Source organism: Lissotriton vulgaris, chromosome 6 (assembly GCF_964263255.1).
Source record: "Lissotriton vulgaris chromosome 6, aLisVul1.2, whole genome shotgun sequence".
Taxonomy (NCBI): Eukaryota; Metazoa; Chordata; class Amphibia; order Caudata; family Salamandridae; genus Lissotriton; species Lissotriton vulgaris.
Window position 1 is genome coordinate 1,852,774,328 of NC_141694.1, and position 27,031 is coordinate 1,852,801,358.

A 27,031-nucleotide genomic window follows, 5' to 3' on the forward strand; every position below is an offset into this window, starting at 1 on the left:
CATTTCACATTTAATCAACTACTTTTGACACAGATTTACACATGCATGGTGCTGGCTGTGCTCAGTTTTGGATACAACAGTTTATAAAGCAGCAGTTTCTGGTGACACATTAGAAAAAACAGAGTAAAAATATAGGAGTAAAATCTGTATTACTAAAAAAACAACGTACAGGGCACAGTACGCAAATGGTGTATAATCAGCAATTCATATTATTTTTAAATTGTACTATATTGGTTACTTACATTAGAACAGCCTCTTTGGGTTTCTCTGCCTTGATGAACTCTGCTTCTGCCTCTGGAAACTTGCCCTGTGAGGACGGCGAATGAACACTCATTCAGATCAGGAACCATAGCTTACAATAGGAACAGGTAGTTCTAGTATGTGTCCATGTTAGATTATCACTGCTCAAGCCATTCATGCTCATTATTCCCTGTGCAATGTCACTGAGTGCACTGGGCATGCTCACTCTATTACTACCCGCAAACACCATGACATCTGCAGTTCAGTATCGGAAGACGAGCAAGCACTGCTGTGACAAAGAGCCACAAATTCATGAGAAATGCATCAGCGAACACTCAAAGCAGTTGTTGCTTTACTGCTTTATTTCCAGATACCCAGGAAAAAAGATTAACTCAAGTTGTTATATGATGTTTGTGCTGTAGAATAAGAACATGTTTACAGGAGAATGTTTACAGTTCCTTAGAATGATCAGTGTACAGGGCAAATCTAAAAGTACTTTGGTAAAGGCTTCCCTGCCAGTGCATAAATGTGTCATCACATGCAATCGCCTGTGTTCAGAGCCTTAACCATGCCCAACACCCTCTGCATACAGAGTTACCCACTAGCAACTGACGATCCTACAATTATGGTGGATGGTCAAAACAAATAGCTATGAATGCAGGACAGCATGTGGGCACTACTGCTATTACCAGTCATTCACCTATTCTGACAGAACAATAAACAGTCCTCCACTGTCTCTATATCGTGTCCAACTGAACCTAGAATGCAGATAAACAACAGAACTTGGAGCAAGTATACTGCGCATAGTGACTGGCTGAGCCAATCTAAGCAGTATGCATGTTGCTAATAAAAGACGAAGAGCTATAAACACACTGACTTGTATTCTGCACTGTAACATGTGGCTATGTGCTGATCTCAGAAATGGATACATTTGAGGCCACATGCCTGAGCACAGTGGTCTTTGAAGGCCTAGAGGTGGCAGTGGACCTGCATGTGACATTCCTCTGTTTTCCTGTGCTCTGTTGTCGAGACACAGGGTCGAAGTGGGGGCACTGGAGTTGAACATTTGACCTCATCCCAGGACAGCAATAACATGGCAGAATAAACGTGGCTTTCCCTTTCCCTCTTGTGAGATCACAGCTGTGAGTAATTGGCAACAGATTTGTTGTTCCTAGTAATGGATTTCAATGGACGATGTACACAACAACCTAATTCTTAACCTAGCATGAAGCACTATTTGCAAATATGACCTCTATAGAGAGCAGACAATTTCCAATGGAAAGATATCTCTTTGGGGTACACCAGTTTATCGTTAGATAAGAGACAATGGACCCATGGGACCAACCGGTGCGCCAGTGGGGTACATCGCCCTCGCATAAACACCAAACATGGCATTAAGGAATTGCGAGGGGTCCTGCCCCGGGCCAGGAAAGGGAAGGTACGAACCAGACGGCCGCTCCGAAGGAGGCTGCTCCGGCAAAGGTTCACCCTGGCCCTCTTGACTTTTAGGCTCCTCCACCGGAGTCGGAGCCCGAGGAACCTCCTCTTCTTCATGCTCCGAAGAATGGTGCGACTCCAGATCCGGTTCCTGCTCCTGAACCGGGGAACCTCCACGAGATTGCGTAGGAGATGGAGACACGAAGTCTTTATGATGTTTACGAGACTCCTTGTTCGAATCCGAAGACTCCTTGCCAGAGTGATGTTTAGAGCGATGCTTACTCCTCTTGTGCTTCTTCCTCGAGGAGCTCGAAGCATGACCCGAAGCCGACTTGGATCCAGACCTCGACCTCTCTCTGGATCTTGACCTCGCTCTGGACCTCGATCTCGAAGCCGACCTCTACCTCGACTTCGACCCCGACTATTGCCTCGACCTCGAGCGCCTGGACGCCGACCTCGAAGACCTTCCAGCTTCTCTTCCTTTCACCTTTGCAAGTAGAAGCTTCGCCTCCCGCTCTCGTAGAGCCTTGGGGTTCATCTTGAAGCAGGAACGACAGTTCTTAACATCATGGTCCGACCCAAGACACCACAAACAAACGTCATGCGGATCAGTGATCGACATCATTCGGGCACACGAGCCGCACTGCTTGAACCCCGTCTTCCTCGACGACATCCTCGACGAAGAAGAAACACTCAATAGAGAAACAGTAACACAAAATAGTAACAAGATACTTTCAGTATCGCAGAAGATCCCAGAAACCGTTAGCGTCGAAAACGCGGAAAAAAGGGAACTGACGTCATCACGCCGACGTGGGCCTTATGAGGAGTCGGTGACGTCAGACGGAGTCGCGCGCAATGCCGTGCTCCTATGACGTCGTCCACGCCGGCGTGCTACAAAGAATTTTCCGAACGTTGCTGGCGCAAGGGGGATATTCACAAGGTGAGGAATCACAAGGTGAGGAATCCACAAGGCAGATGTATCTATCAGAAACAACAATACTCTACAAAAGGTTCTAATTGGCAGCTCTTGAGATTAACCGCCAGGCCCAGGAAAGTTAGCCACGTCTAGTGTTGTGCGCAGACTCCTATAAACCTGATACTGAGAAGGACCACTCGTGGCACCATAACTCTCCCTACTGAGTCAGAGAGGGCTACACTAAACTGTTTAACTGCTTTAAAAGCTTAACATATGGATGGCAAGATTTTTGTTCAATAAAATTGTGTCCAAAGTCAAGTTTTCTAGAAATTAATTCAAAGAATACCAAAAAACGGTGGCAATTTACTAAAATGGATCCACCGGATGCAATTAGTTTTTGAGGCTTCTAACATAACACATTTATCAGGATTGAACAAGTGACTTACCAGCTATCAAACTGCAGATTCCTCACCTTTAGAATATACCCAAGGTGCCAGACTGGGACCTGACGTTTTCACAGCAATGTCCCCACATGCCGTTAGATGACGCCATTCAGCTCCACACTGGCCTCATTCTGCCCCGAAATGATGGAGTGGCACATAAGCACAAGCCCTACGTGTCTACATCAGTTTACTGGTTTACACTGCATCCTCAGATTCAGAGCATGAACAATTGGAGGTACCAGTGTATAATCTGGGACATTTTTAATTGTAAAAATAGTCCACTTACAGAACAAGTTTGGAGGGCAGCGAGAAATCGGAGGTTAGATAAAGTAGCCACCAAAACGAGTATTACCAAAGGTAAGTAACTTGTTCTCTGATGGATACTTCTAACAGCAGATTCCTCACCTTTAAAATTCATATCAAATCAGTACTTCCAAAAGATGAAGGGTCTGGAGTGGGCTCAGAACAAAAGGTCCGGCAGCAAAAAAAAGGGCAAAATGTCCTTCCTGCCATACTTAGCAGAACATTAGCACTGATACCCAAGTCGCTGTCTGTCAGATGTCAAGAACAGGCACTCCAGAGTCTTAATGCTGAGCTGTGTTGTGCACTTTGTGTATTTTTTAAACTTGTAATGTGAATATTACTAATGCGCCCGCATTTTCAACTTTGCTAACTGATTAGCCAGCTTACCTCTTCAATCCCGCTCTCGACCCCGGTCCGCCCCGGCAGTGTGCCGTTTGTGCGGAGGGTCCTCCTTACGAGCGACACTTCCTGCTTGGCTCTGCACCACTTCCGCCCTGCCTCTCCACCGTACAGGTGAGCGGTCTAGTGGCTGCAGAAGCTTTTTCTATATCTTGCTTCCTGCTTGGCTTCGCTGGCAGACAACTGTGGCAGACAACTGTGGTGGGCAGGCTACGGGCGTGTTCCAGCGCCGCTGATACTTTTAACCAGCAACCCAGCTGACTACGAGCTGTGTTGTGCACTTTGTGTATTTTTAACTTGTAATGTGAATATTACTAATGCGCCCGCATTTTCAACTTTGCTAACTGATTAGCCAGCTTACCTCTTCAATCCCGCTCTCGACCCCGGTCCGCCCCGGCAGTGTGCCGTTTGTGCGGAGGGTCCTCCTTACGAGCGACACTTCCTGCTTGGCTCTGCACCACTTCCGCCCTGCCTCTCCACCGTACAGGTGAGCGGTCTAGTGGCTGCAGAAGCTTTTACTATATCTTGCTTCCTGCTTGGCTTCGCTGGCAGACAACTGTGGCAGACAACTGTGGTGGGCAGGCTACGGGCGTGTTCCAGTGCCGCTGATACTTTTAACCAGCAACCCAGCTGACTACGAGCGGTGTTGTGCACTTTGTGTATTTTTTAAACTTGTAATGTGAATATTACTAATGCGCCCGCATTTTCAACTTTGCTAACTGATTAGCCAGCTTACCTCTTCAATCCCGCTCTCGACCCCGGTCCGCCCCAGCAGTGTGCCGTTTGTGCGGAGGGTCCTCCTTAGGAGCGACACTTCCTGCTTGGCTCTGCACCACTTCCGCCCTGCCTCTCCACCGTACAGGTGAGCGGTCTAGTGGCTGCAGAAGCTTTTTCTATATCTTGCTTCCTGCTTGGCTTCGCTGGCAGACAACTGTGGCAGACATCTGTGGTGGGCAGGCTACGGGCGTGTTCCAGCACCGCTGATACTTTTAACCAGTAACCCAGCTGACTACGAGCTGTGTTGTGCACTTTGTGTATTTTTTAAACTTGTAATGTGAATATTACTAATGCGCCCGCATTTTCAACTTTGCTAACTGATTAGCCAGCTTACCTCTTCAATCCCGCTCTCGACCCCGGTCCTCCCCGGCAGTGTGCCGTTTGTGCGGAGGGTCCTCCTTACGAGCGACACTTCCTGCTTGGCTCTGAACCACTTCCGCCCTGCCTCTCCACCGTGCAGGTGAGCGGTCTAGTGGCTCGCGCAGACGGCATAAATGGCGACCTGGAGTAAGCGCAGCGGACGAGCGCAGTGGGAGCGCCGACTTCGCGCCGAAGTCGCGCATAAGTCAAGCCCGTCTGCGCCCGTCTGCGGCCGACCGGGGCTAGGGGCACGTCACTCTGCACAATTTATCACCTACACTTCCTCTCAACTCCGCAGTCTCCATGGCACTTGGCCTTTGTCTGCCCTTACTTGCTCCCGCATATCTTCTCTTGATCTGTCTCCTGCCTCCTCATCTTCCCGCCCTCTCCCTCCCCCCATTCCCCTTCATCTGCCCAGAGGAGATGCCAGCCTAGTATCACTTAGGACTCTCTCGGCCTATTACCTTAACACCCGGTCAGCAGTGGCCCATTCACACGAACTGTCGGTGCTGCTGGACCTTCACGCACCGGATCTTCTCTTTCTAACAGAGACTTGGTTTAGTGATGATTCTCTCCCTGTCTTATTGGCCACTCTCCCCGCTCCATACTATGCTCTACGAGCAGACCGTTCTGCTGGTAGAGCGGGGGGTGGTGTAGCAGTCATTACCCGGGCTGACCTCCCCTTCCAACTTCTATCTTTGCCAGATATCGCCACAACAGAGTACCTTGCCATTCGTACTACATCTACCACCCCCCCTCTTACTTGTGTTTTCACCTATCGTCCCCCACAATCACCCTTACTGTTTCTCTCTGATTTTCAGGAGGTACTGGCCACACTTACGGTCAATAACTCTTCCATCTTATTATTGGGAGACTTTAATTTTTGGCCTTCAGATCCAGCGGAATGTCCGTCCTCAAGAGAGTTCTCAGATACCCTTCAATTCCTCAACTTTGTGTCAGATGTCCATTCTCCCACTCATGTCAAAGGACATATCTTAGATCAGATTTGGTCCTTGAACTGTCCGGTAGATTCCCTGTCCATCTCACCCTGCACCTGGTCTGACCATCATTTGATTTCGTTTACCCTTCCCATCAACCCTACTGTTAGGCCCCCGCTCCCAAAGAATGTTTGGGTCCGCTCATGGAGCCGAGTGGGTCTGGAGAATCTAACCGCATTATTAACCTCTTCCTACCCCACCCTACAAGGCCTATCCACTCTCTCTCAGGCCGTTGCCATTGAACATTGGCTCTCCTCAGGCTGTGATTCCATTGCCCCGCTGAAGCGGGTAACTTCAAAGCGGGAGAAGGATGCCAACTTGTGGTTTAACGAGGATCTTAAGACCATCAAACTAGCGGTACGCCGAGCCGAGCGTGCCTGGAGGAGGAATTACTGTCCCTTACTCAGATCTGAGTTTACTATTATCCTGGCTCAATACAAGAAGGCCATCTTGGCTGCAAAAACGGCCTACTTTTCCTCAAAGATTCTTGCAGCTGAGAATCAACCGAAGGAAATTTTCTCGATTGTCCACAATTTGGCATTTTCCGATAGGACATCTCTTAAGCCCACCCCTTCCCAGGACCTTTGTCACTCCTTAAATAATTTCTTTATTGAGAAGATTGCTATTATTAAAGCCAATATTCCCTCACCCCCCCCTACTTTTGTTGACCCTCAGTGTCCTCCACCTAAGGGACAACTCGATGCTCTTCCTCCCTTGACCAAGGAATCCCTGACCTCGATAATTCCCCTTGTTAAATCTGGCTCCCCATTAGACACTTGCCCCGCGCACATCCTTCGCCATATTTATACAACTTGTCCAGATCCCCCTCTCCACTTCCTCAACAGCTCTCTTTCTCAGGGGGTTGTAGCCAATTCACTGAAAACAGCAGTTATTGTTACCATCCTAAAGAAGCCCGGCGCAGACCCTTCGGTCCCCGCCAATTATCGCCCCATCTCCCCCCTACCATTTCTGGCTAAGGTGCTCGAACGTCATGTCACCAGTTCTTTGAGCACTTTTGTGGAGGAGTATGGGGTCTTGGCTCCTCACCAGGCTGGTTTCCGCCCGCACACTCTACGGAGTCCGTAGTACTCTCGGTCCTTGACAACCTCAGGGAGGGAATGGATACCAACCAGGCCCAGGCTTTGGTCTTCCTCGATCTCTCAGCCGCCTTTGACACGGTTGACCATACCATCTTGCTTTCCTGTGTCAGGGCGGCGGGGATCGGGGGTACCGCCCTGGTGTGGCTATCCTCCTTCCTGAGGGACCGCACCCAGGCTGTTCGCCTGGGTGATTTTTCTGCAGACTTCCAGAAAGTTCAGTGCGGGGTCCCCCAAGGTTCCTCCCTTTCACCTCTTTTGTTTAACCTCTATATTGCCCCCCTTATTTTTTCATTGCAGCAAATGGAGGTCAGCGTATACAATTATGCGGATGACCTCCAACTTGTTTTCAATCTGTCTTCTTCCCCTGCTTCCATCTTAAATTTCCAGTCTATTATGATTTTTATAAGGGACTGGATGAACCACAACCATTTGAAACTCAACCCGGACAAGACCGAGCTGGTGTTGACGGGTGGTTCATCCAGTCCCTGATCTTCACTTTTTTGGCCCCCTTCCCTTGGTTCTCCCCCGGTTCCTTCTACCTCAGTTAAAACTTTAGGTATTAAACTTAATTCTCAGCTCACTCTTCACTCCCAGGTTAGCTCTGTGGTGTCCTCTTCTTTTCTGTCACTACGCACCATACGCAAGGTATCCCGCTTTTTTTCCTTTGATGCCTTGGAATTGATCATCTTGGCGATGGTTATCTCCCGCCTGGATTATGGCAACGCCCTATATGCAGGTATACCTGCATATAGTTTAAGGCGTTTGCAGTTGATCCAGAACCAGGCGGCACGGCTGGTGTTCATCTTCCAAAATCCCATCACGTAACACCCCTTCTCAAATCCTTACACTGGCTCCCTGTTCGTGAACGCGTCCAGTTTAAGCTTGCTTCTATCACCTTTCAAGCACGACTGGGCGCGGCTCCGGCCTTCATTACATCCGAGATAGTTCCCTATGTTCCAACTAGGGAACTACGCTCATCTACGCAATCCCTCTTGTCAGTCTCCCGTTTCCGAAGGAAGAAATGGGGTAACTCTCTACCCTCAATTCCGGAAAAAGCTCAAAGCCCACCTATTTGCTAAATCTTTTAACTAGATCACTTGCTGTTTTTTGTTTTCCTTCTTATTATTTTCTGTCACTCTCACCCTGGGGGTCTGTCTGTTGCAGCCCCATGAAACCGCTGGTGAAATTGCGCTATATAAATATTTTTAAACTCAAACTCAAACTCAATCCACTTTGACAACATCAGTTTTGGTCCCCCTTAGTCTATTTTTGCCCCAGAGAACCCCACAAAAAGCTGATTGTCCACCCAGGAGTCTTTGGTGTGATCGGTGTAAAAGTGTGAGGCTCTTTTGGGGTCCGAGCAATGAAGTCTCTCCTCCTCTTTCGAGGGGTGAAGTGGAGTAAGGAACCTTTGCAGGGCAATGGACTGTCCAACGTGAAAGGGAATAAAAGCTTTTTGGCATAAACGCTGCCATTGGTCCACAACACCAGCTTATCTGGGAAAAGGGTGGTGTAGGGTTGCAGAACCGAGAGAGGCTGGAAATACTCACATGATGTGCCGAGGCGATCACAAAGAGAACAAGCAACTCTACGGCTCAAAGGGAGTGCGCATGGGGAAAATTAGGACTAAAAACGTACGAGCCCAGAATGGCATCAAAATGGTTTGGGAGGGAACAGGTGTCAAATATTTAAGAAATCGCATCACAACATGTCATGCCATTTATACAAGGATAGTTGGTCCATAAAAGGCAAAATGATCAATAGGGCAAACCAATAACTTAAATATACTCACTGCAGAACCTTGTTGGGCCAAGACAAAATGAATACCAAACATCTGACAACTTGGTTTGTAATAGGTCTGTGTTGTTGACTCCAAAGGAGGCCACATATCTATCTCAGCAGTCAGCACCCAGTGTAAGCATGGCGCATGGGCGTGAGGATGACACCCACACCTTCCGGTGGTATATCGAACACAGTCAGCTGCTGCCATTCAGTTCTCCTGCATGTAGATATAGATTGTGCAGGTTTGGGTGCAAAACCCTGCCTTGCTGCTAGAACAGAGAATCCTCCTGCGGCAGAAGACAAAATGCTCATTCCTAGAAGTTTCAAGTACCACACTCTCCTGGTCCGATCCGGAGATATTAGGATAACTTGGGCCCAGTTGTTCCTGACCTTCTTTATAGCTTGGGACAGGAGAGGCATTCCATGTTCCACTGTACACTGAATGTGTATCCTAGAGAGAGCATTCTTGGGAACTCCAACGCGCAAAGTTTTTTACACTGCATGTTCTCAGTGATGATGAAAAAAACCAGCCAGGGATCTCCCTTCTGTCAGAAGATGTCCTGCGCCATTCGTGATCCACCAGGCGCTGCTGGCGAAGCCTGTTTGTCCTTACGTTTTATTGATCCTGCCAGGTGGTTCACAATCAGGAATATGCCCTGACACTACAGCAAGCTCCAGAAGCATTGCACCTCTTTCAACAGGATGTAGGACCCCACTCGACTCTGCTTGTTGCACAAGTTACTACTTGTGTAAAGATATATCTGTAAGAGACATAAGTTAGCGAAGATTCGTTACCTTAGAATATCCCCAGGCGTCAGACTGGATCCGGAAAGATTTCGCTAGCAGGACCTCTGCGCATCAGTAGGTGGCGTTGTGCAGCTCCGCGTCCTTCGCTGGTGTTGTATGCGCCAAGATGACGTGATGGAGTCTACTTATGCGCCACCCATGTGTGCGGACATCAGCTCTGTACACGACTTTCCGCGCCAGGAATGCAGAGCCATGCAAAACACTGGCCACTGGTGCATAAAACTAGGGCCCTAAAAGGGATAACATGAACCCTAGAAATCAGTTTGCAGAACAGAGATGATGGGTGGGGTGGTAAGGAATCTATCACTAACTAATGTCTCTTACAGATATATCGTTACACAAGTAGTAACATGTGCATCTGAAAGAGACAGTAATGCTTGGTAAACATGTGCTGCGAGGCCCCCGTAGCTGCCTGACAAATGTCCTGCAAGGGAACATCGCGTCCCAAGGCAGTAGTGGCTGCAGTTGCCCTGGTAGAATGGGCACGCAGCCCCACAGGAGGCTCCTTCTTAGCCAACAGGCTTTGATGCATGACCCACCGAGAGATGGTCCGTTTGGGCACGGCTCAACCTTTTTTGGTGCCCACGTAGCCAACAAAGAGCTGGTCATCCACCCGGAACTGTTGTGTGCGCTTTAGATAGAATGAGGGCGCACGTTTGGGTCCAAACGGTGGAGCCTCACTTGCTCTTTTGAAGGAGGCGGAAAGAAGGTGGGCAAAGTGATGGTCTGCCCGATGTGGAAGGGCATGACAACCTTCGGCAAGAAAGAAGGACGGGTCCTTAAAACCACCTTGTCCGGATGAACAGAAAGGAAAGGAGGTTTAGAAGAAAGAGCCTGGAGCTCACTCACTATTCTGGCTGAAGTGATAGCTACCAGGAAAGCCGTCTTGAGAGTAAGAGGATGCAAAGGACAGGTATGAAGGGGCTATAAGGGAGCGCATATCAGATATGTCAAGACAAGATTTAAGTCCCATTGAGGCATGATGAACGGCACAGGAGGAAATGTGTGCGTAATGCCTTTCAGGAAACAGTTAACAGCTGGGGACCGAAAAAGAGAAGGCTGATCTGGAAGCCGTAGAAAATCGGAGATGGCAACAAGATAACCTTTGATAGTGTTTATAGTAGAGCCCTGCTGGGTCAAAGAAATAAAGATCATAAGGACCTCAGAAAGAGGGGCAGAAAGGGGACCCACAGCCTTTGCTGTGCACCATGCCACAAACTTGTTCCACCTGCAGGCTTTTACCGTTTTAGTGGAGGGACGCCTGGCTGCCAAAATGACATCACATACTTCGGTAGGAAGATCGAAAGCTGTCAACTGTCGCTGCTCAATCTCCACGCATGGAGGTGGCGGCTGGACAGGTTCGGGTGGAAGACCATCCCCTGCTGCTTCGACAGAAGATCCTCCCGGAGAGGGAGTCAGATCGGGGGATCGAGCGCCATGTTGAGTAGCTCGAGATACCAGTATCTTCGTGCCCAATCCGGAGCCACAAGAATGACTTGGGCCCGGTCACGCCGAATCTTTTTCAGGACTCTGGGCAGAAGAGGTATCGGCAGAAAGGCGTAAAATAGACTGCAACTCCACTCGCGACGAAAAGCGTCTCCGAGCGAGTGCCGCCTTGGAAATTTGTTCCACCTGCAGGCATATACCGACTTTGTGGAGGGACGCCTGGCTGCCGGAATGACAGCACAGACTTCAGTAGGCAAGTCAAATGGCCTCAACTGTAGCCGCTCAATCTCCACGCATGGAGGTGGAGACTGGACAGGTTTGGGTGGAGGACCATCCCCTGCTGCTGCAACAAAAGGTTCTCCTGAAGAGGCAGACTAATCGGGGGATCGACTGACATGCTAAGTAGCTCAGGATACCAGTATCTTCATGCCAAGTCTGGAGCCACAAGGATGACTTGGGCCCGGTCGCCTGATCTTCTTCAGCACTCTGGGCAGAAGATGTATAGGCGGAAAGGCGTACAACAGACCGCAGCTCCACTCGCGATGAAAAGTGTCTCCGAGCGAGTGCCGCCTTGGAAATTCCAACGTGCAGAACTGATGACATTTCGCGTTCTCTTCGGTGACGAATAGATCTAACCAAGGCTCTCCCTACTGCTGAAAGAGACCTTGCGCCACGTCCGAGTTCAGACACCATTCGTGATCCAACAAAGCACCGGCGGCTGAGTTCATCCGCCTTGGCGTTCAGAGAACCTGCCAGTTGTTGAACCACCAAGGTAATGCCTGGATGTTCCAGCCATGTCCAGAGGTGCAGAGCCTCCTGACATAGGGACCAGGACCCCACCCCGCCCTGTTTGTTACAATACCACATGGCGGTGGTGTTGTCCATGAACACCTGCACCACACTTCCCCGGACAGAGGGAAGGAATGCTTTCAGTGCAAGTTGATCGCCCAAAGCTCCTAAAGATTGATATGGAGCCGGGACTCTGCCGGAGACCAGAGGCCTCTGATCTCTGCCTCTCCCAAGTGGCCTCCCCATCACAGAAGGGACTCATCCGTCAGCACTGTGTGCTCCAGATGGGGGAAGGGAGAGGCATCTGCCATTGAGCCAGTTGCGATTCATGAGCCACCATTGCAATTGTCTTGCAGTGCCCTCCGAGATCTGGCCATGATCGGACAGGTTACCCTGATGCTGCGCCCACTGGAACTTCAGGTCCCACTGCAGAGCCCGCATATGCCACCTGATATGTTGCACTAGCAGGATGCAGGAGGCCATCAGGACCAGGAGCCGGAGGGTCATACTGACTGAAATCCGGGACAGAGGCTGAAAGATCGGAATCAGAGCCTGAATATCCCGGACTCGCTGCTCGGGAGGATAAACCCGAAACTGCGTTGAATCCAGAACCGCTCCGATGAAGGTGAGCTTCTGAGAGGGGCTCAGGTGCGACGTCGCACATTGATGGAGAACCCTAGCAAAAGCTGGAGGTCGGCTGTAGTCTGAAGGTGGGTGACAACTGCTTGGGGCGAGCCTGCCTTCAACAACCAGTCATCGAGGTAGGGGAAGACTGACACCCATGACCTGCGCCGGTGAGCCGCAACCACCGCCATCACTTTTGTGAACACCCAAGGGGCGCTGATAAGACCGAAGGGTTGCACAGCAAACTGAAAATGCTCCTGGCCTACCATGAACCGCAGGTAACGCCGGTGGGCCATCAGGACAGGGATGTGAAAATATGCGTCCTGCAAATCCAACGCTACCATCCAGTCTCCAGGGTCGAGGGCAGCCAAGACCTAAGCCAGAGTCAACATCTTGAAATTCTCCTTCCGGAGGAAGCGATTGACATTCGTGGGGTCTAAGATGGGGCGCAAGCCCCCTTTGTCCTTCTTGGAGGCAAGAAAGTGGTGAGAATAACAATCCCGTCCTACTTCTGGCCCAGGAATGCGCTTGATGGCCCCCTTGACCAAGAGGGCCATAACTTCCTGTTGGAGAAGTTCAAAGTGATCCCCGACATGCGGTGGAACTGAGGTGGCATGGCCAGGGGGGTAGATTGTAGGGGAGGAAGTAACCCCTCCAGACGAGTTGCTGCACCCACTTGTTGGAAGTGACAGAACGCCATTGGGGAAGGTGATGGCGAATCCTGCCACCCACAGGCGTGGGGTGCACTCCAAAGCTCGGACTAGGAAGGACTTTGAGGCGGATGCTGCAGGAGTGGAGGTGGACTGACCCGCACGGTGGCCCCCTGTGCCGCCACCGCAGCCTCCACACCCACAGCCGAGCTGAGTTTGGTTCCGCACAGGCTTCTGACTGAACGAGCAGGCAGAGGCCCCCCCCTTTCCCTGGCCACAAAAGGAATGAAAGGTAGACTTGGCCAAGCGCGTGGTGGAGAGACCCAAGGACTTGGCCGTAGCCCAAGAGTCCTTAAAACGCTCCAGCACACTGTTGGTTTATCGCCAAACAGGCGCGCGCCATCAAAGGGTGTAGGAGAGTAGGGTCTGCTTACTATTGTCACCACACTTTTTGCTGGGATTTTCTGGTTTTTCGACTTTAGTGTGGCTGTGAGCCTGCTAATCAGACCCATAGCCCAGCTGTTCTCTCTCTAAATTTATACCATGTACTTTAGGTACATACCTGATTGAGTATTGGGTCACCTTTGTGAACCCCTGTATAGTGTACCATAGGTATCCAGGTCATAGGTGCATCCAAGGCCTACCAGGGACTGAAGCATGTATTATGCCACCCCTGGCTGGCCATCCAAACTGACACCACAGGCTGATCACTCAGCTTGGGTAAGGTGGTGTAATCACCCCTTACTTAGATATAGTATATCTATATCTACCTTATATATAGACACATATGCACCTATAAGTCACTCCTATGGTAGGCCTCGACAATCCTGGAGGCAGAGTGCTTGGGGTTATGTGAGAGGGTGCCCTAGCATGAGCTGAGCCCGACCCACATCCACAGCAAAGCTGAGACCCGTGGTGGACTCGAGAGCCATGGGACCGGACACCCTGGACATCCTGCATTTTGCTAACTGCATCGTCTCCAGAGGTAAATCGCAGTTGTGCATTGGGGTACAAGAAGCCCCAGACCCGAGCGCCATTTACACCGAAGCTCAGCCCTCCACGAGTGCCGCATGGGGCCCTATCTTGAATTTCAGCTCAACGTGTCTTCCCGGATGTTAGCCCGCTGGCTAGTGAGCCCCCTGAAGACAAACCTTTGAAACCAAACTGCTTTTCTGATTGCTCCAGGCTTGCTCCAGCTTCCCTGCAAAAGAGAAGCTCCTCAGACCTTGCTGGTCTGACCCGAAGCCAATCTTCACTTACTGCGTGGATTGCGTTTGCCAAGCCTTGTTAGGTCCAATCCGGATACCGACACCACAGTCTAGATCCTTCGTGGGACAGCTCGAATCCAGCTCCTGGATGTCGTCGACGCCTCCTGGACCTCGTGGCTGCAGAGACAAGCTTCACCTCTTCACCTGAGATCATCGCAACATCGCCTGGTTCCTTGTTGTTTCCTTCCTGGTCACTGGCTAGTGACCCAGACTCTGTCCCCTCTGCTTTCAGGTTCTTCTGTTCCTCGATCCACCCTTTGATCCACCTGGACACTCTTCCTCTGGCTGCCTGCAGCCCTTCTTTTGCAGATCTCCATTGAAAGCATCGACGAAACCAGACATCAAAAGGCACCTATGCACCCGGCTTCCGTGGGTGAGGTAACACGAGTACTCCGGTGCTCCCGTGGATCTTGACTCTCAAAGTATCCTAGTCTAAAGGGGTTTTGTCGAAGTCCATCCGGAAGTGCCCTTAAACAGTAACTTTGTAACTTCTTCGTTCTCCATTATAAGTCAAAGGTAACTCGCGACTGTGTTTAGACACTGCACGCGTCTCCCATGGGTCTCCTCCTTCCTAACCTTTGGTTGTTTAGTGTACCCCCAGCGATTCCCTAGGCCTATTCACTATTTCTGAAGTGGTTCTTATACCACTTACTTAGTATATGGTTTGTGAGGCCCCTAGGGCATAACTGTATTTGTGCCAATTATCGTATGCTAATTGAGTAACTTGTGATGTACTTCGATCTCTGACCTCATAAAGAGTGCAGAGGGGTTGTGTTAGAAATAAATACATATATATTTGATATATACCTTGTGTGGTGTTCTTTTATTTGGTATTCAAGGGATTATAATTAGTAAAACAGCTTGCTTCACATGCTCTCTGAAGTCTTAGCCTATAACTGCTGGTCCATGCTACCACTAGGATAGCTTGTCTATAAGGTTGACTTTACAACCACCATCAATAAGGGTCGTTTAGACTGGTACAAGGTGCCCACTAGAATAGTGGACATCATATGCCAGGCTAACTTCTCACAAAGGGTAGGTGCATGAGCGAGCTCTGGACATCTGGCGAGAACCTGGTAGATCTCAACCAGGCGCAGCACCAGAGTAGTAGAAATCGCCCGACCTAGTGAGTCTGCAGTGTCCAAACCAGACCCAATGGCGAACTTAGCCGCATCTTTACCTTCGGCAACAGCTTGGGACAGCACAGCTTGGACCTCCTCAGGACACTGAGGCAACACTTGTGCAACTGTATCCCACACCGCGTGGGAATAGCGGCCCAGTAGACATGCAGTGTTCACCGACCACAGCCCTAAGCAGGCCGAAGAGAACAACCGCTTGCCAAACTGCTCCAGCTTCTTAGAGTCCTTATCCGGCGGAGCCATGGGAAAGGCACTCCTGGACGTCAAAGCTTGGAGGACCAGGCTCTCGGGCGTAGGATGAGTGGTCAGGAAGGTAGGGTCACCCGGTGCCGGGCGATGACGCCTGGCGACGTTCTTATCCACAGGGCCCCCATGACTGGCTGCGACCAAGTGTCCAGTAAGACGTCAGTGAGGGCGTCATTAAAGGGCAGTAGGGGCTCCGACGAAGTGGACGCCGTCTGGAGTACATCAGTGTGGAGATTAGTTTTTAGGGTCACCGTTGGGAGATCAAGGTTGAGGACATCTGCTGCCCGACAAAGCACCACCACGTAAGAGGTGCCCTCCTCTATGGTAGGCAGGGGAGAGGCAAACCCCGGGTCAGAGGAGACATCGAGGCCGCCGGCCTCCTTCAACTCGTCCGCCCAGTCCTGCTCAGAGTCACACTGACGGGGCCGAACCGGCGCAGTGTCCAAATGCGGATACCAGGCAGGGACAAAAGTGTCCTGGAATCTGAGCAGGTGCGGAACAAATGGCACCCACTGTGGCGCCGGAGGCTGAGCCGAGGGTGGCGCAGGGGCCAGAGCTGCCAGCGTGGGATCTTGTGGTGCGTAGGCCAGAGCCAGATGCGCAGGATCCTGTGGGGCCGGAGCCGTCGACGGCTCAACAGGATCCTGACACGGGACAGCGGGGCCCGAAAGCGCTCTCGCAGGAGCCCGAGGCCTAAACATGCGGTCCATGGTAGCAAGAAATTCTTGCACCTGTGTGGGAGTCGATGACGGACCCGGATAAGGTGGGTAGGCCGTGGGACTCCCGGGCTCCGAAGGAGCCGCAGGGGCAGAACTCCTGTCCCCCTCGTCCCCATCCAGAGACCGACGGGGGGATGTCAGAGAGCAACAACGCTTCTTCGACTTCTTTTTGTGCCGTCTCTTACCCGAATTAGAGGGTGAAGACCTGGAGCCCGAGGAGCGATGATGGTGGGCCCGCAAGCGTTCTCTGGAGCGGCCCTGGACCGTGAACGGCGCTGGGACAAGTGGTTTACCTCAAGTAGCTTCCGGCGCCGCTCCCTCAAGGCCTTCGAGGCCATGGCCAGACAGTCCATACAGGACCAAAAGTTGTGGTCGCACTCCAGGCAGTAGAGGCAGATGTCGTGGGAGTCCGCCACTGACATATTGCGAAGGCAGGACCCACAAGACTTAAAACCTGGCATCCCTACGTGCACCAGACTAGACTAACAGGAGACAAAAAGTCTCAAAAAGAGAGTAAAAAAGTGACTAAGATACGTGCTCTAACCTGATATGCGCTTACTGACGTGGAAAAAGAAAACTGACGTCAGCGTTCATGGGTGGGGCCTAAGTTGACTCCATGACGTCATCTCGGCGCATACGACGCCAGCGACAGACACAGAGCTGCACAATGCCACCTACTGACGTGCAGAGGTACTGCTAGCAAAAACATTTCGGATCCAGTCTGACGCCTGGGGATATTTTAAGGTAAGAAATCTATCACTAACGTGTCTCTTTTAGGTTCTTTGTATCAAAATGGCAGATGCACTTACAACACCGGAGAATCTAATTCGAAGGTTGTAGGAGTGTTCTGCACATACAGGGGAACCCTCCCACTCCTAACCAAGCACCCTGTCTTCAGGATAGAAAGGCCTGCCTTAGGGGTGACTTACAGGTTTTAAGTGTAGTGACCTCAGATATAAGGAAACTTATATCTGTCGTAAGTGGTGCTAGCACCAGCTTACACAGGCTGCAATGGCAGGTCTGTAGTCACACTTTGAGTGGTCTCTCATGGGTGGTATAATACATGCTACAGCCCATGGGAGACACCTGGTGTATCTATGCCCTGGGTACCTTAGCACCATATCCTAGCGACTTACCAGGGTATCCCAGTAGCCACTCTAAAGTGTACCTAAGTACTCACCATGCCCAACTTAGGGAAGAAGCACAGAGACTGGGGTCCTGATTAGCAAGATCCCAATCAGACTAGTCAGAAACTGCATAAACACCAGGCAAAAAGTGGGAGTGACCATGAAAGCAGATCCTACTTTTCTGCAACCTGTATCAGCCTTCTGTTCAGGAATGGTAGGAAGGCTTTCAATGCAAACAAATGGCCCACAGCTCCAAAACACTGATGTGGAGTTGGGTTTCAACTGAAGACCAGGGCCCCTTGATTTCCAACTCTCTCAGAAGACCTCCCCAACCCAGCAATAACACTTCTGTCAAAACCATACACTCTGAGTGGGAAAGAGTGGTCTGCTGCTGGTTAGATTGTGGATGAGCAGCCCCCCCCCCCTACTGATCTTGTGTAGTCTCCTTGAAACCTGGATGAGATGAGACCGGTTTCCTTGGTGTTGAGACCACTGAGACTTCAGATCCCACTGCACAGTATGCACATGCCTCCTGGTGAAGTGGAGAAGCAAGATGCATAAGTTCAACAGGCCAAGAAGTCTCAGAGGCTGAAACATTGGGATCATACCCTTAATGTCATGGACTCATTGTGAAAAAGGAAAGCCCTGCACTGCATGGTGTCCAGAACAGCTACTATAAATAGGAGCCCTGTGTGAAGGAGTCAGGTGTGATTTTGGCTTGTTGATCGAGATCCACAAGTTATTCAGGATGTTTGTCGTTGTCTGCTGGTGGTCTAAGACTGACTGTGGCAAGCCTACCTTAAACAGACAGTCATCGAGGTTGGGTAAAACTAGTATCCCCAACCTCTGAAGATTGGCAGTGACCACCACCATCAATTTTGTGAACACCTGAGGGGTGCTGGTAAAGCCAAACGAGAGTACAGCAGTTAAAATGCTTCTGCCCAGCCTTGCACCGCAGGTAACATCTATGGGGCAGATTAAAGTACTGCAGGTCAAGGGCGACCATCCAGTCACCCGGATACAGAGCAGAGAGAACAAGTCAGGGCAAGCCTTATGAATTTGTCATTCTGATAGAAGGCATTCAGAGGGTGAAGATCTAAACTTGGAAAAAGTCTTCTACCCTGCTTCCGCAAAAAAAGATACCAGAAGTTACAACTCATCTCTATTTCTGAGGCCGGGACCCTCTTGATGGCCCCTTTGGCCAGCAGAGCCTGCACCTCTTGTTGCAAGATAGATGGGTGCTCCGTTGAAAGAAGCTTTGATGAAGGCAGAAGCTGGGGTAGGTTGGGAAGAAACAGGAGAACAATGGGAGACCCATTAGTCAGCTGGGATGGACAGCCACTCTGGGAGAAAATGTATGATCCTGCCTCCCACACCGTGGTTGGGCGGCACTATGAGCAAAGTAAAGCGGCTTGTGGGCTTATACCACAGGTAAGAGCTACTGTGAAGAAAGGTGTCCCTGGTGACCAGCACTATTTCTGCTGGGTCTGCGTCTGCAGCCTCTAAAGGACTGGGGTGACTGTTGAGGTGGCTGGGGGAGGGTGTGTGGGGTGAGCTTGGAGTTGCCTATACACCAATCCTCTGGATTAGCCTCAGAAGGGTCAAAACTGATGAGGACACTGTCTGGTAGAGGGTTGAAAGCGTCAAGGAATGTACCATGTCTCTACTTTCCTTTTATCATACGAGGGCACCCATTACAGATCATATCCATAAGGGATGTGTCATACTTCCAAAAAGGCCTATGGCTCGCATTAATGTATGGCGATGCAGCACCACACTAGTGCCCACTTCTCACCCCAAGCAACCAGTAGCATCCTGGCCATTTTAAAAGGGTTGAGCAAAGGAGGCCCAAAACCGCTGGCCTTGTCCAAGAGGGCTTGGGTATAGCCGCCTAATCAGAAGAACACATTCACCGACCTCAATGCCAAGCTGACTAAAGACCGCATATGCTTTCCAAATGACTCAATCCTTTTCATACCCCTTTGTGGATGAGTTGTGTTCTGAGGAATACATTTGAATTCACTTTGCTGGTGAAAGTCTGGACTACTAACCTTTCAGGACTAGAATGCTGTGTATGAAAATTCGGGTTACTGAGCGCCAGTCTGTGGTGTCTGGGCACCTGTCTGTTCATGGTTGGGCAAGAGCAAGGCTTAGCCTAAGTGCCTATATGAGTGTCAGTCAGGGCTTCATTACATGGAAGTAAGGATCCAGATTAAGCGGGCCCTGGAAGCAAACCCTCAGTAAGGACATTTGTCTTGACTTCAACAGAAGGCAGCAGTAAGTCCAGGACCTCAGCTGCTCATCTAATCATTATGGCAAATTAAGCACTCTCCTCCATTGGGGGGGTGCAAGGGGCAAAAACAAACCTATATCAGGGGAAGAATCAAACCCACTGGCCTTCACATAGAAATTGTCATTATCGTGATGGGAAGGGGTAAATCATCCCCATCATTACTATTGTCATTGTCAGGTGGTAGCAACCTCTGGCGAAAAAGTGATTGAGCCTATGAGTACTGCTCTGCGGTAGTGGAAATGTTTTATCTGAGCTAGACTGAAGAGGGACCAAGTGAACTGCAGCAGTCAAAGCGCAACATTGGTAGGGGTTGGGATGGATTCAGCTCAGGGTAGGACATCGGAGCCGGCAACGGATACCCCACCAGCGCTGGTGAAGTCGGTATTGGCATCGACGAAAGAGGGACCCGGGTCTTTGGGCTGGAATGGTAGTCAGTATCATAGATGGTGAGGAACCCAAGGTGGGTTCCAGGGGCTTATGTATACCTGGTGTAACTTATTTGGAGGTCCCTGTTGATCATTGGTGCCAGAAAGCACACCAAAGGGAACCAGAAGAGTACCAAAAATATACAGCATGGCCTCCTTAAAGGACTCGACCTGCTGCAGAGCCGGGAGCGAGATTGATTTTCACCTTCATGCCCTCCCAACTTCTTTTTGGATAGAGAGTTGCAAGATGGTGTAAAGACCTACTTCCACTTCTTTTGCTTCATCTTCAGCTTGGACTTCAACTTACCGGATGACTTTGACCGCAAAGAAGACCTATAACAAGTACAAGACTGCACCCTTAATTTGGAAGAGGACTTCTTTTGATGTTTGTCGACATACAGGTTCGATTTACGTCCCAAATCGCTTTCAAGTGCATGACTGCACATTCTTTGTAAGACTTTGAGCTGTACTTTAAGACCAAACACCAATGGCACTCCTCACGCAGGACCGTCACCAACATCTGTTGCTGACAATCTGCATGGTTTGAACTCAGTAGTCTTCAGTGGGGACATCAATCTTTTGAACTCTGGAAAAATAATCTGAAAGAATTTGTCAAATGACAAAAAAGGGAGCGGAGCTCGCAATCTGCATTAGAAGGTGCGGAAGGAAAAGAGGTGATGCTGGCGCGTAGGTTTGCTGCTTATATGTAGCTCTGCTGCACCACTGCTGGGGCAGAACGAGGCCAACGCAGAGCCGCACGTGCCACCTAGCAGCTTGTGGGAACAGAACTGTGAAAACATCCAGATCCCGGCTGAGGAACCAGTGGTTTAAAGTATTCATCAGAATATTGTCTTTATCAGGTGCAATCCTGAATTTCCCCTTTTGTAGCAAGAACTGCTGTGCATGCAGGAACACGAAATATGAACAGGCGTATCTCAGTTTGCTTTTACTTAATGCCTTGACAGAATCTCAGATGGTTTCATCAAAAGAATGCACCACTTATAACATAAGATAACCTCAGATAGTGCTGCAGGAGCTCTTGATTCTAGACACTGGCTGCAGCAAAAGATACTTCAAAGACCTGGGCTGCTCTGCCTAGAAAGGTACCACATCCAATCTGCTCCTCAGTGGAGTGTCTGGTTGCTGCCTGCATTTCCATCTCATTTTGATCTCTTGATTTCACAGCAAGCTCCTTCGAGTTAATGTTAGTCTCTTGTACACATACCTCTTACGTGCATGTGAGACACATGGTGGTGTTCTTTATACTCATACATCCATCATTCTGGTTTTGCTTTTTTGAAATAGAGGGGTGTCAGGAGAGTCTGGTTGATCCTCTAGTGACAGAAGGGCTGTGCCCGATAATGCACACATCAAGTTATCATCTTTTGTTCAAAAGACAAGGCGAGGATTCCAAAAGACTGTACATGAGGCACAAGAAGGGGAATGTAATTTCTGGCAAGAGGGAACATTGTATGCTCACCCCATGTGGGAAAAAAGTGTGGAATGAGTCTTTGCTGCAGCTACAGCTAAAGCCTAGTGTGATTTTATGATGCACAATTACTGCATGGTGGAAATGTTTCTGGTTTTCCCACATCCAGAAAAAAACTGTGGAAAATCCTACCCACTCATAATCAGGAGCAGCGGAATTCCCTTAGGTAACTATGCTCAGCCTGAGTCATAATGAACCCTTAGTGAATAAAGGATCTTTAGTCATCCTAGACAGTGCCAAACTTGTAACAGCTTTTCGTAACTCGCGGAATGTAAACTTCATTCTAGAAAGCAAAAAGCGTAACATTAGGCACATTCGTCTGAATGTCAATTGTGCCCAATAGCCTCTTCCAGCGTATAACGTGGATTCTCAATTCAAAGCTTCTGGCAAGTCATATGGGGTAGCTGAGTACGGCATTATCTTTTGAATCTGGAGTTGGGCATGCTTCTGACCGACTGTTTCTGTTTGGAGGCATATTTTGGAAATTCCACCAAGAGAGCCACTACACATAAAATCGAAAAAGGTTTGTTGGAAAATTTTACCATACCAAAAATCGGAACCAGGAAAACATATTTATGTCATCTTCAATATGCATGATTTGTAAGAAATGTATAATTAAATATGAAGCAACCCTAGGCATCCGAGCCAGGTCTGCCAGGCAACGTTAAAAAAAAAAGGGGGTTTTAAACTTGGATGCAACAAAGTTGGTCTGAACGACGCAATCCCATGGGCAACTCTCTAACAGGTACACAGGCTGTTACCAGAAGAGATTCAGCTCAACATCCTGTACCTGTGGCTATAATGTATAGAGAGTTGGATACAATCTGACTGGTGATATCGACTACTCAATGGAGGAATGTAATGTTAAATGCATATAAAAAGGTGGGACAGATTACCCTCATGTCAGATTATTGACATATAGACTTTGTTGTCAACAAAGTTCTTATTATCAAAAAGATCTAAAAAGGACACACAACATTACCTTCATGTCAGATCACCTCATAGACATAGAAACTCTGTTGCTAATAAAGTTTTTATGATCAAAAAGATCTAAGAAGGATGCAAAACATTACCATCATATCAGATTACCCTATTGACATATAAACTCTGTGGTCAACAAAGTTTTTATCATTAAAAAGATCTAAGAAGGATACACAACATTCACAGTGGAATATGTGGTGAGCTGGTCAAATTACATAAAGGTTCAATTCTGCCCCAAATCTTTCTCTTGCTGTAATTGGCCATATTTTTTTAGAATTACAAGATATGGGGAACAGTTCACGGACAATAACATAAGTGGATCGGAGAGGGCATGGAAAACTATATCACCCAACATTCCAGCGGTCACGTGACACTAGCACATGATGCCGAGACGCGCTGCATATTACGGTGGCACTTGATATGCATTACAGGTTGCGAGAATGCCAAAATATATGCCTTTCTGCATCAGCCAAAAATCTCTTTCTCTATTGCAGAGAGATGTTTAAATACACGCATAATAAATTAAATTGAAATGTGTCAGCGAGGGTATGAATACTACAATAACCAGCATCCCCGCGGTCACATGACACAACCACGTGTCGCACGTCATTCAGACACATTAGGAACACTGGAATAAATATGGCCTCAAGAGTTCATCCGGTACCTCCCCAAGACGGCTTGGAAGACCGTCTGGAGTACCGTCGGACAGGTAAGAGGGGGATACGATCACGTAATGAACGTTATATCTGTGCCTCTCTGTGACCGCACCATTGAAAAGTGTTAGAATAGCTTCTCTCTTAACGTTTGAAGATTAGAGCTTTGCTCCTCTTGCGCATAAGGTTTAAACAAATTGTTTTTAAAGTTAACAACTTCAAGGTTGTAGTCGAGTGCTGAATGGATATCGAGGGGCATTGGGGGCAGATTGTCTAAACATCGCTTATTCAGTAGTTTGCCCAATATGTCCACATGGTTTATATGGATGAATGCTAAGTTTGTTAAGACCTTTTTCATATATAAGAAATTCTTTCTGGACATAGGATTTCTTTTTGGACTAAATGTGATATATGATTTTGAGATCACAGGGGCCATTACGATACATCTGACTATGAGTTAAGACAGATGTCCTTTGTAACGTGCAGGGGAGGTGAGGGCTTTTAAATACACACAAGCACATCGGAGGGAACAGTGCGGTTAACTTTCTGTTTTATGTATGTTTTTTCAGATTTTTATAGAGCGGTGCTTCGTCTCCCTGAGCCGTAGCCAGGTGGGGCGTTACCGTCCTGCTAACTAGGTAAGCTGGGAGTGAAAGAACATCAATGAATATAGCTATACCTGATGGAAAAGGATTTGAAATATTATAATAATTAGGACTTGGAGCCAGATTGAGATGTCAATGGTTACGGACACTCGTTTTAGGTTTACCTTTCAAGACATGCTAACCACCTAGTCTGTATATGAATATATATATATATATATATATATATATATATATATATATATATATATATATATATATATATATATATATATTTTTCTTCTTTTTGTGTCTATTACAGTGGCAAAACAGCTCGATTGCAGAGGAAATCACTATACACCTAGGATTGCAGGTGATATGGTTATTCGGTTTCCACTTTGATTATCCACGTCACACGTTGCAGTAGCAATTCACTGAGGTCTTGAGGAAGGCAGAGGATAAAAGTGTCCGCTTTTACTGCTGAAACATATCGACCTATCTATTATTTGGGCAGATATTTGTTAAAAACTGCCTTTTTTGCACTGTTTTTAATCTTGGGCATTTGAGCGATAGTAATAAACAAAGGGTTTCTCTAATTTACCCAATTTTAAGTCACTCTTCACATACACTTTCGCACTGCAATATAATTTGTACACCCATCCAAGAACACAACTAGTTGACACTTAGGTGTTATCCTAGTGACTCAAAATTAGGTGGGGGACATTACATCCAGGTCCCGTGGCTCACCTTTTATGTTTCACAATGGAAACACCAAGAAGAAAGCCCAGATGATGACCTGGGCGGTATCGAGTGGCGACTGATGGGTATCTTCATTCATGAGGGGTTTCCTTTTCATTTTCTTTATAACCTATACACTTAACTAATGAGACTAGGTAGTTGCATTTCTGAGGTGTAACTCTTGTCAGACCCGTGGACACTTGTGTTGTAATGTAGGCAAGTTAGACCACATACCTCATCCTCAAGGAACATGGCATATTTCAGGTGGATCTCTGGCATCTTCTGCTTCAAGGACAACCGGCACAGCTCAAAGGCAAAGTCAAAGGACCTAAAAAAGGGAAGATTGATTAGAATAGTTTACTTTATTGATTTTTAGAATATGTAGGTCCAAAGGAAATGCATTACCGTCTGGTTTCTTGATCACGTTTTACAACAACTAATGCAATGATAGCCCACCGGAAGAAACAATTCTTTTAACACAGCTACACACAACAATATTATGTATCAATGTTTCCGTTGACACTCAAATCTTCCTACACATTTTTTATATTTCCAAACAACCTGAGGAGTGACAGGGCTTAAAAGCCTTTGCATTTAATATATGGATGTGCGGTAGTATTGACACTCTGAATGATTAATATGATGATACCAGAAGAGACGCACAATTAAATACTGTCTCCACTGATAGCATTTCCAAGCTTTTTCCCTAAACACAACAGGGGCTAAGAAAGAAGATCACTGGGCAGACAGCAATGAAGAACCTACAGAAAGAAAAGAGTACACATTTGGAACACTGATTCCAAAACCATCTAACATTTTATTCTAACACATACTTTCTTCCTGTAGCTTTTGGGTTTGTTCTAAGTGTCTCTCAGCAGTCCCTGTAAAAATGGACAGATAGACCAAAGCAGTTTAGAAGCAAATGTTCTTTCAATTAAAGAACAGCTGCAAAAGAAAACAACACACCTCAACTATAGCATAAAAATGAAACAAGATTGCTCATTAGAAATGTGCAGAGAAGCCCGCTTTGCTACCACACAAACTGCAGTGCTACTCCTCTACGAAGCACAGCAGTGGTGGCTTTACCACCGCTACAGCCAACTACTGAAGCATCGGAAATGAGTTTTATGCCACTGGGTGCATAGCTCTTTCAAGAGACAGTGCACCTGGATAGAACTGTTAAATCCTTTGCAGCTTCAGGCAACAGACAGAAAAAAAGTAGTCTGTTTTTCTGACATTATGTTTTCTATCGAAAAGACAGCTAGGGAGGTATGTAATTAGGTATTACACTAACTATAACCTTTTGCTTTTACAAAAGAAATCTTTATAAATACAAACATAAGTAAAGACATGGAGATATTTTCAGTTAGCCCTCTTTAGCCATTGGTCTGGTGCGGTGTAATTCAAGTTCTAATTCCACCCACCACAGTAAACACCAGAGGGCAGTGGGTCAGCCCACTTCAGCCAGTGGATGCCCTCATTGTGACAGTAGGTTCCCCTGTGCACAATGTGGTCATCCCCACAATAAGTAGTGCACTTCAGTGCCAAGGCTCAACAAACAATGTTTCCTTTCTAAATAGTTTTTCAGCTTCCAAGGAAGCACCTCCACCCTGACTCTCTGCCGTCCTGCGTGTAGCTGCCAGCATGCATCAAATGCACAGGAATGTTTCAGCTGAGCACTCCCTAAGATCTCGCTGTTCTTTAGTGTGTATTATTTTGAAGGTATACATAAGCTTCCCCCTTCATGTGTGAGATAACAAAGTTCATGGAATTACATGCTTCGCCCTTCGTGTCTAGACAAAAGCTTTTCAAGGCTGCATGTTGCCTCACAAACCGGGCATCTTGCTAATTGAAGGATACAACAGTTATCACTGGGGCTGGCAATTCTGCCTTTATGAAGCCTCCAAATGTTTCTTTCATGTTGGGAGCCAGAATAAGTCAATGTGTACTGTAGAGAAGGTCACACTAAGTGATTCCTGATCCAGAATGAGATTCATTGTGCCTCAAATAGTACTGCTCCACAATCAACCAGTTTCAGTAAAATAAATGCAAAGAGTTACATACCAGCTATTATTTTTAAATGTACTTAGTCATCCAATGCTCAATTATTCATTTGTGAATTTATTCAGACTTCTCCATATTCCATGCTTGTAATTGTTTATGCCTTGAAAATGTATTTAAAGTCCCTTCATTTCAGCGTCTCACACAGGACCCAAGAGCATTCGTTTTCCATAGCAGCAAATTACATCTGTACCTAGAAGAACATTGGGCTCCTACTTTAGGTCTGGGGTGAGGGTAGGG

The 27,031-nt window shown here is 48.0% G+C and overlaps 1 protein-coding gene across 1 annotated transcript in view; it reads right to left on the bottom strand.

The window, feature by feature from the left end:
* The window catches only part of IFT172 (intraflagellar transport 172), a 1,181,874-nt gene that overhangs the window by 402,192 nt on the left and 752,651 nt on the right, over positions 1-27,031 (bottom strand). Inside the window, exons 31-32 of the mRNA XM_086928171.1 lie at positions 24,965-25,058; positions 243-307 (exon numbers count right to left, since the gene is read on the bottom strand). Coding sequence (XP_086784297.1) covers positions 243-307; positions 24,965-25,058 — 159 coding nt within the window. The remainder of the gene's footprint in view (positions 1-242; positions 308-24,964; positions 25,059-27,031) is intronic.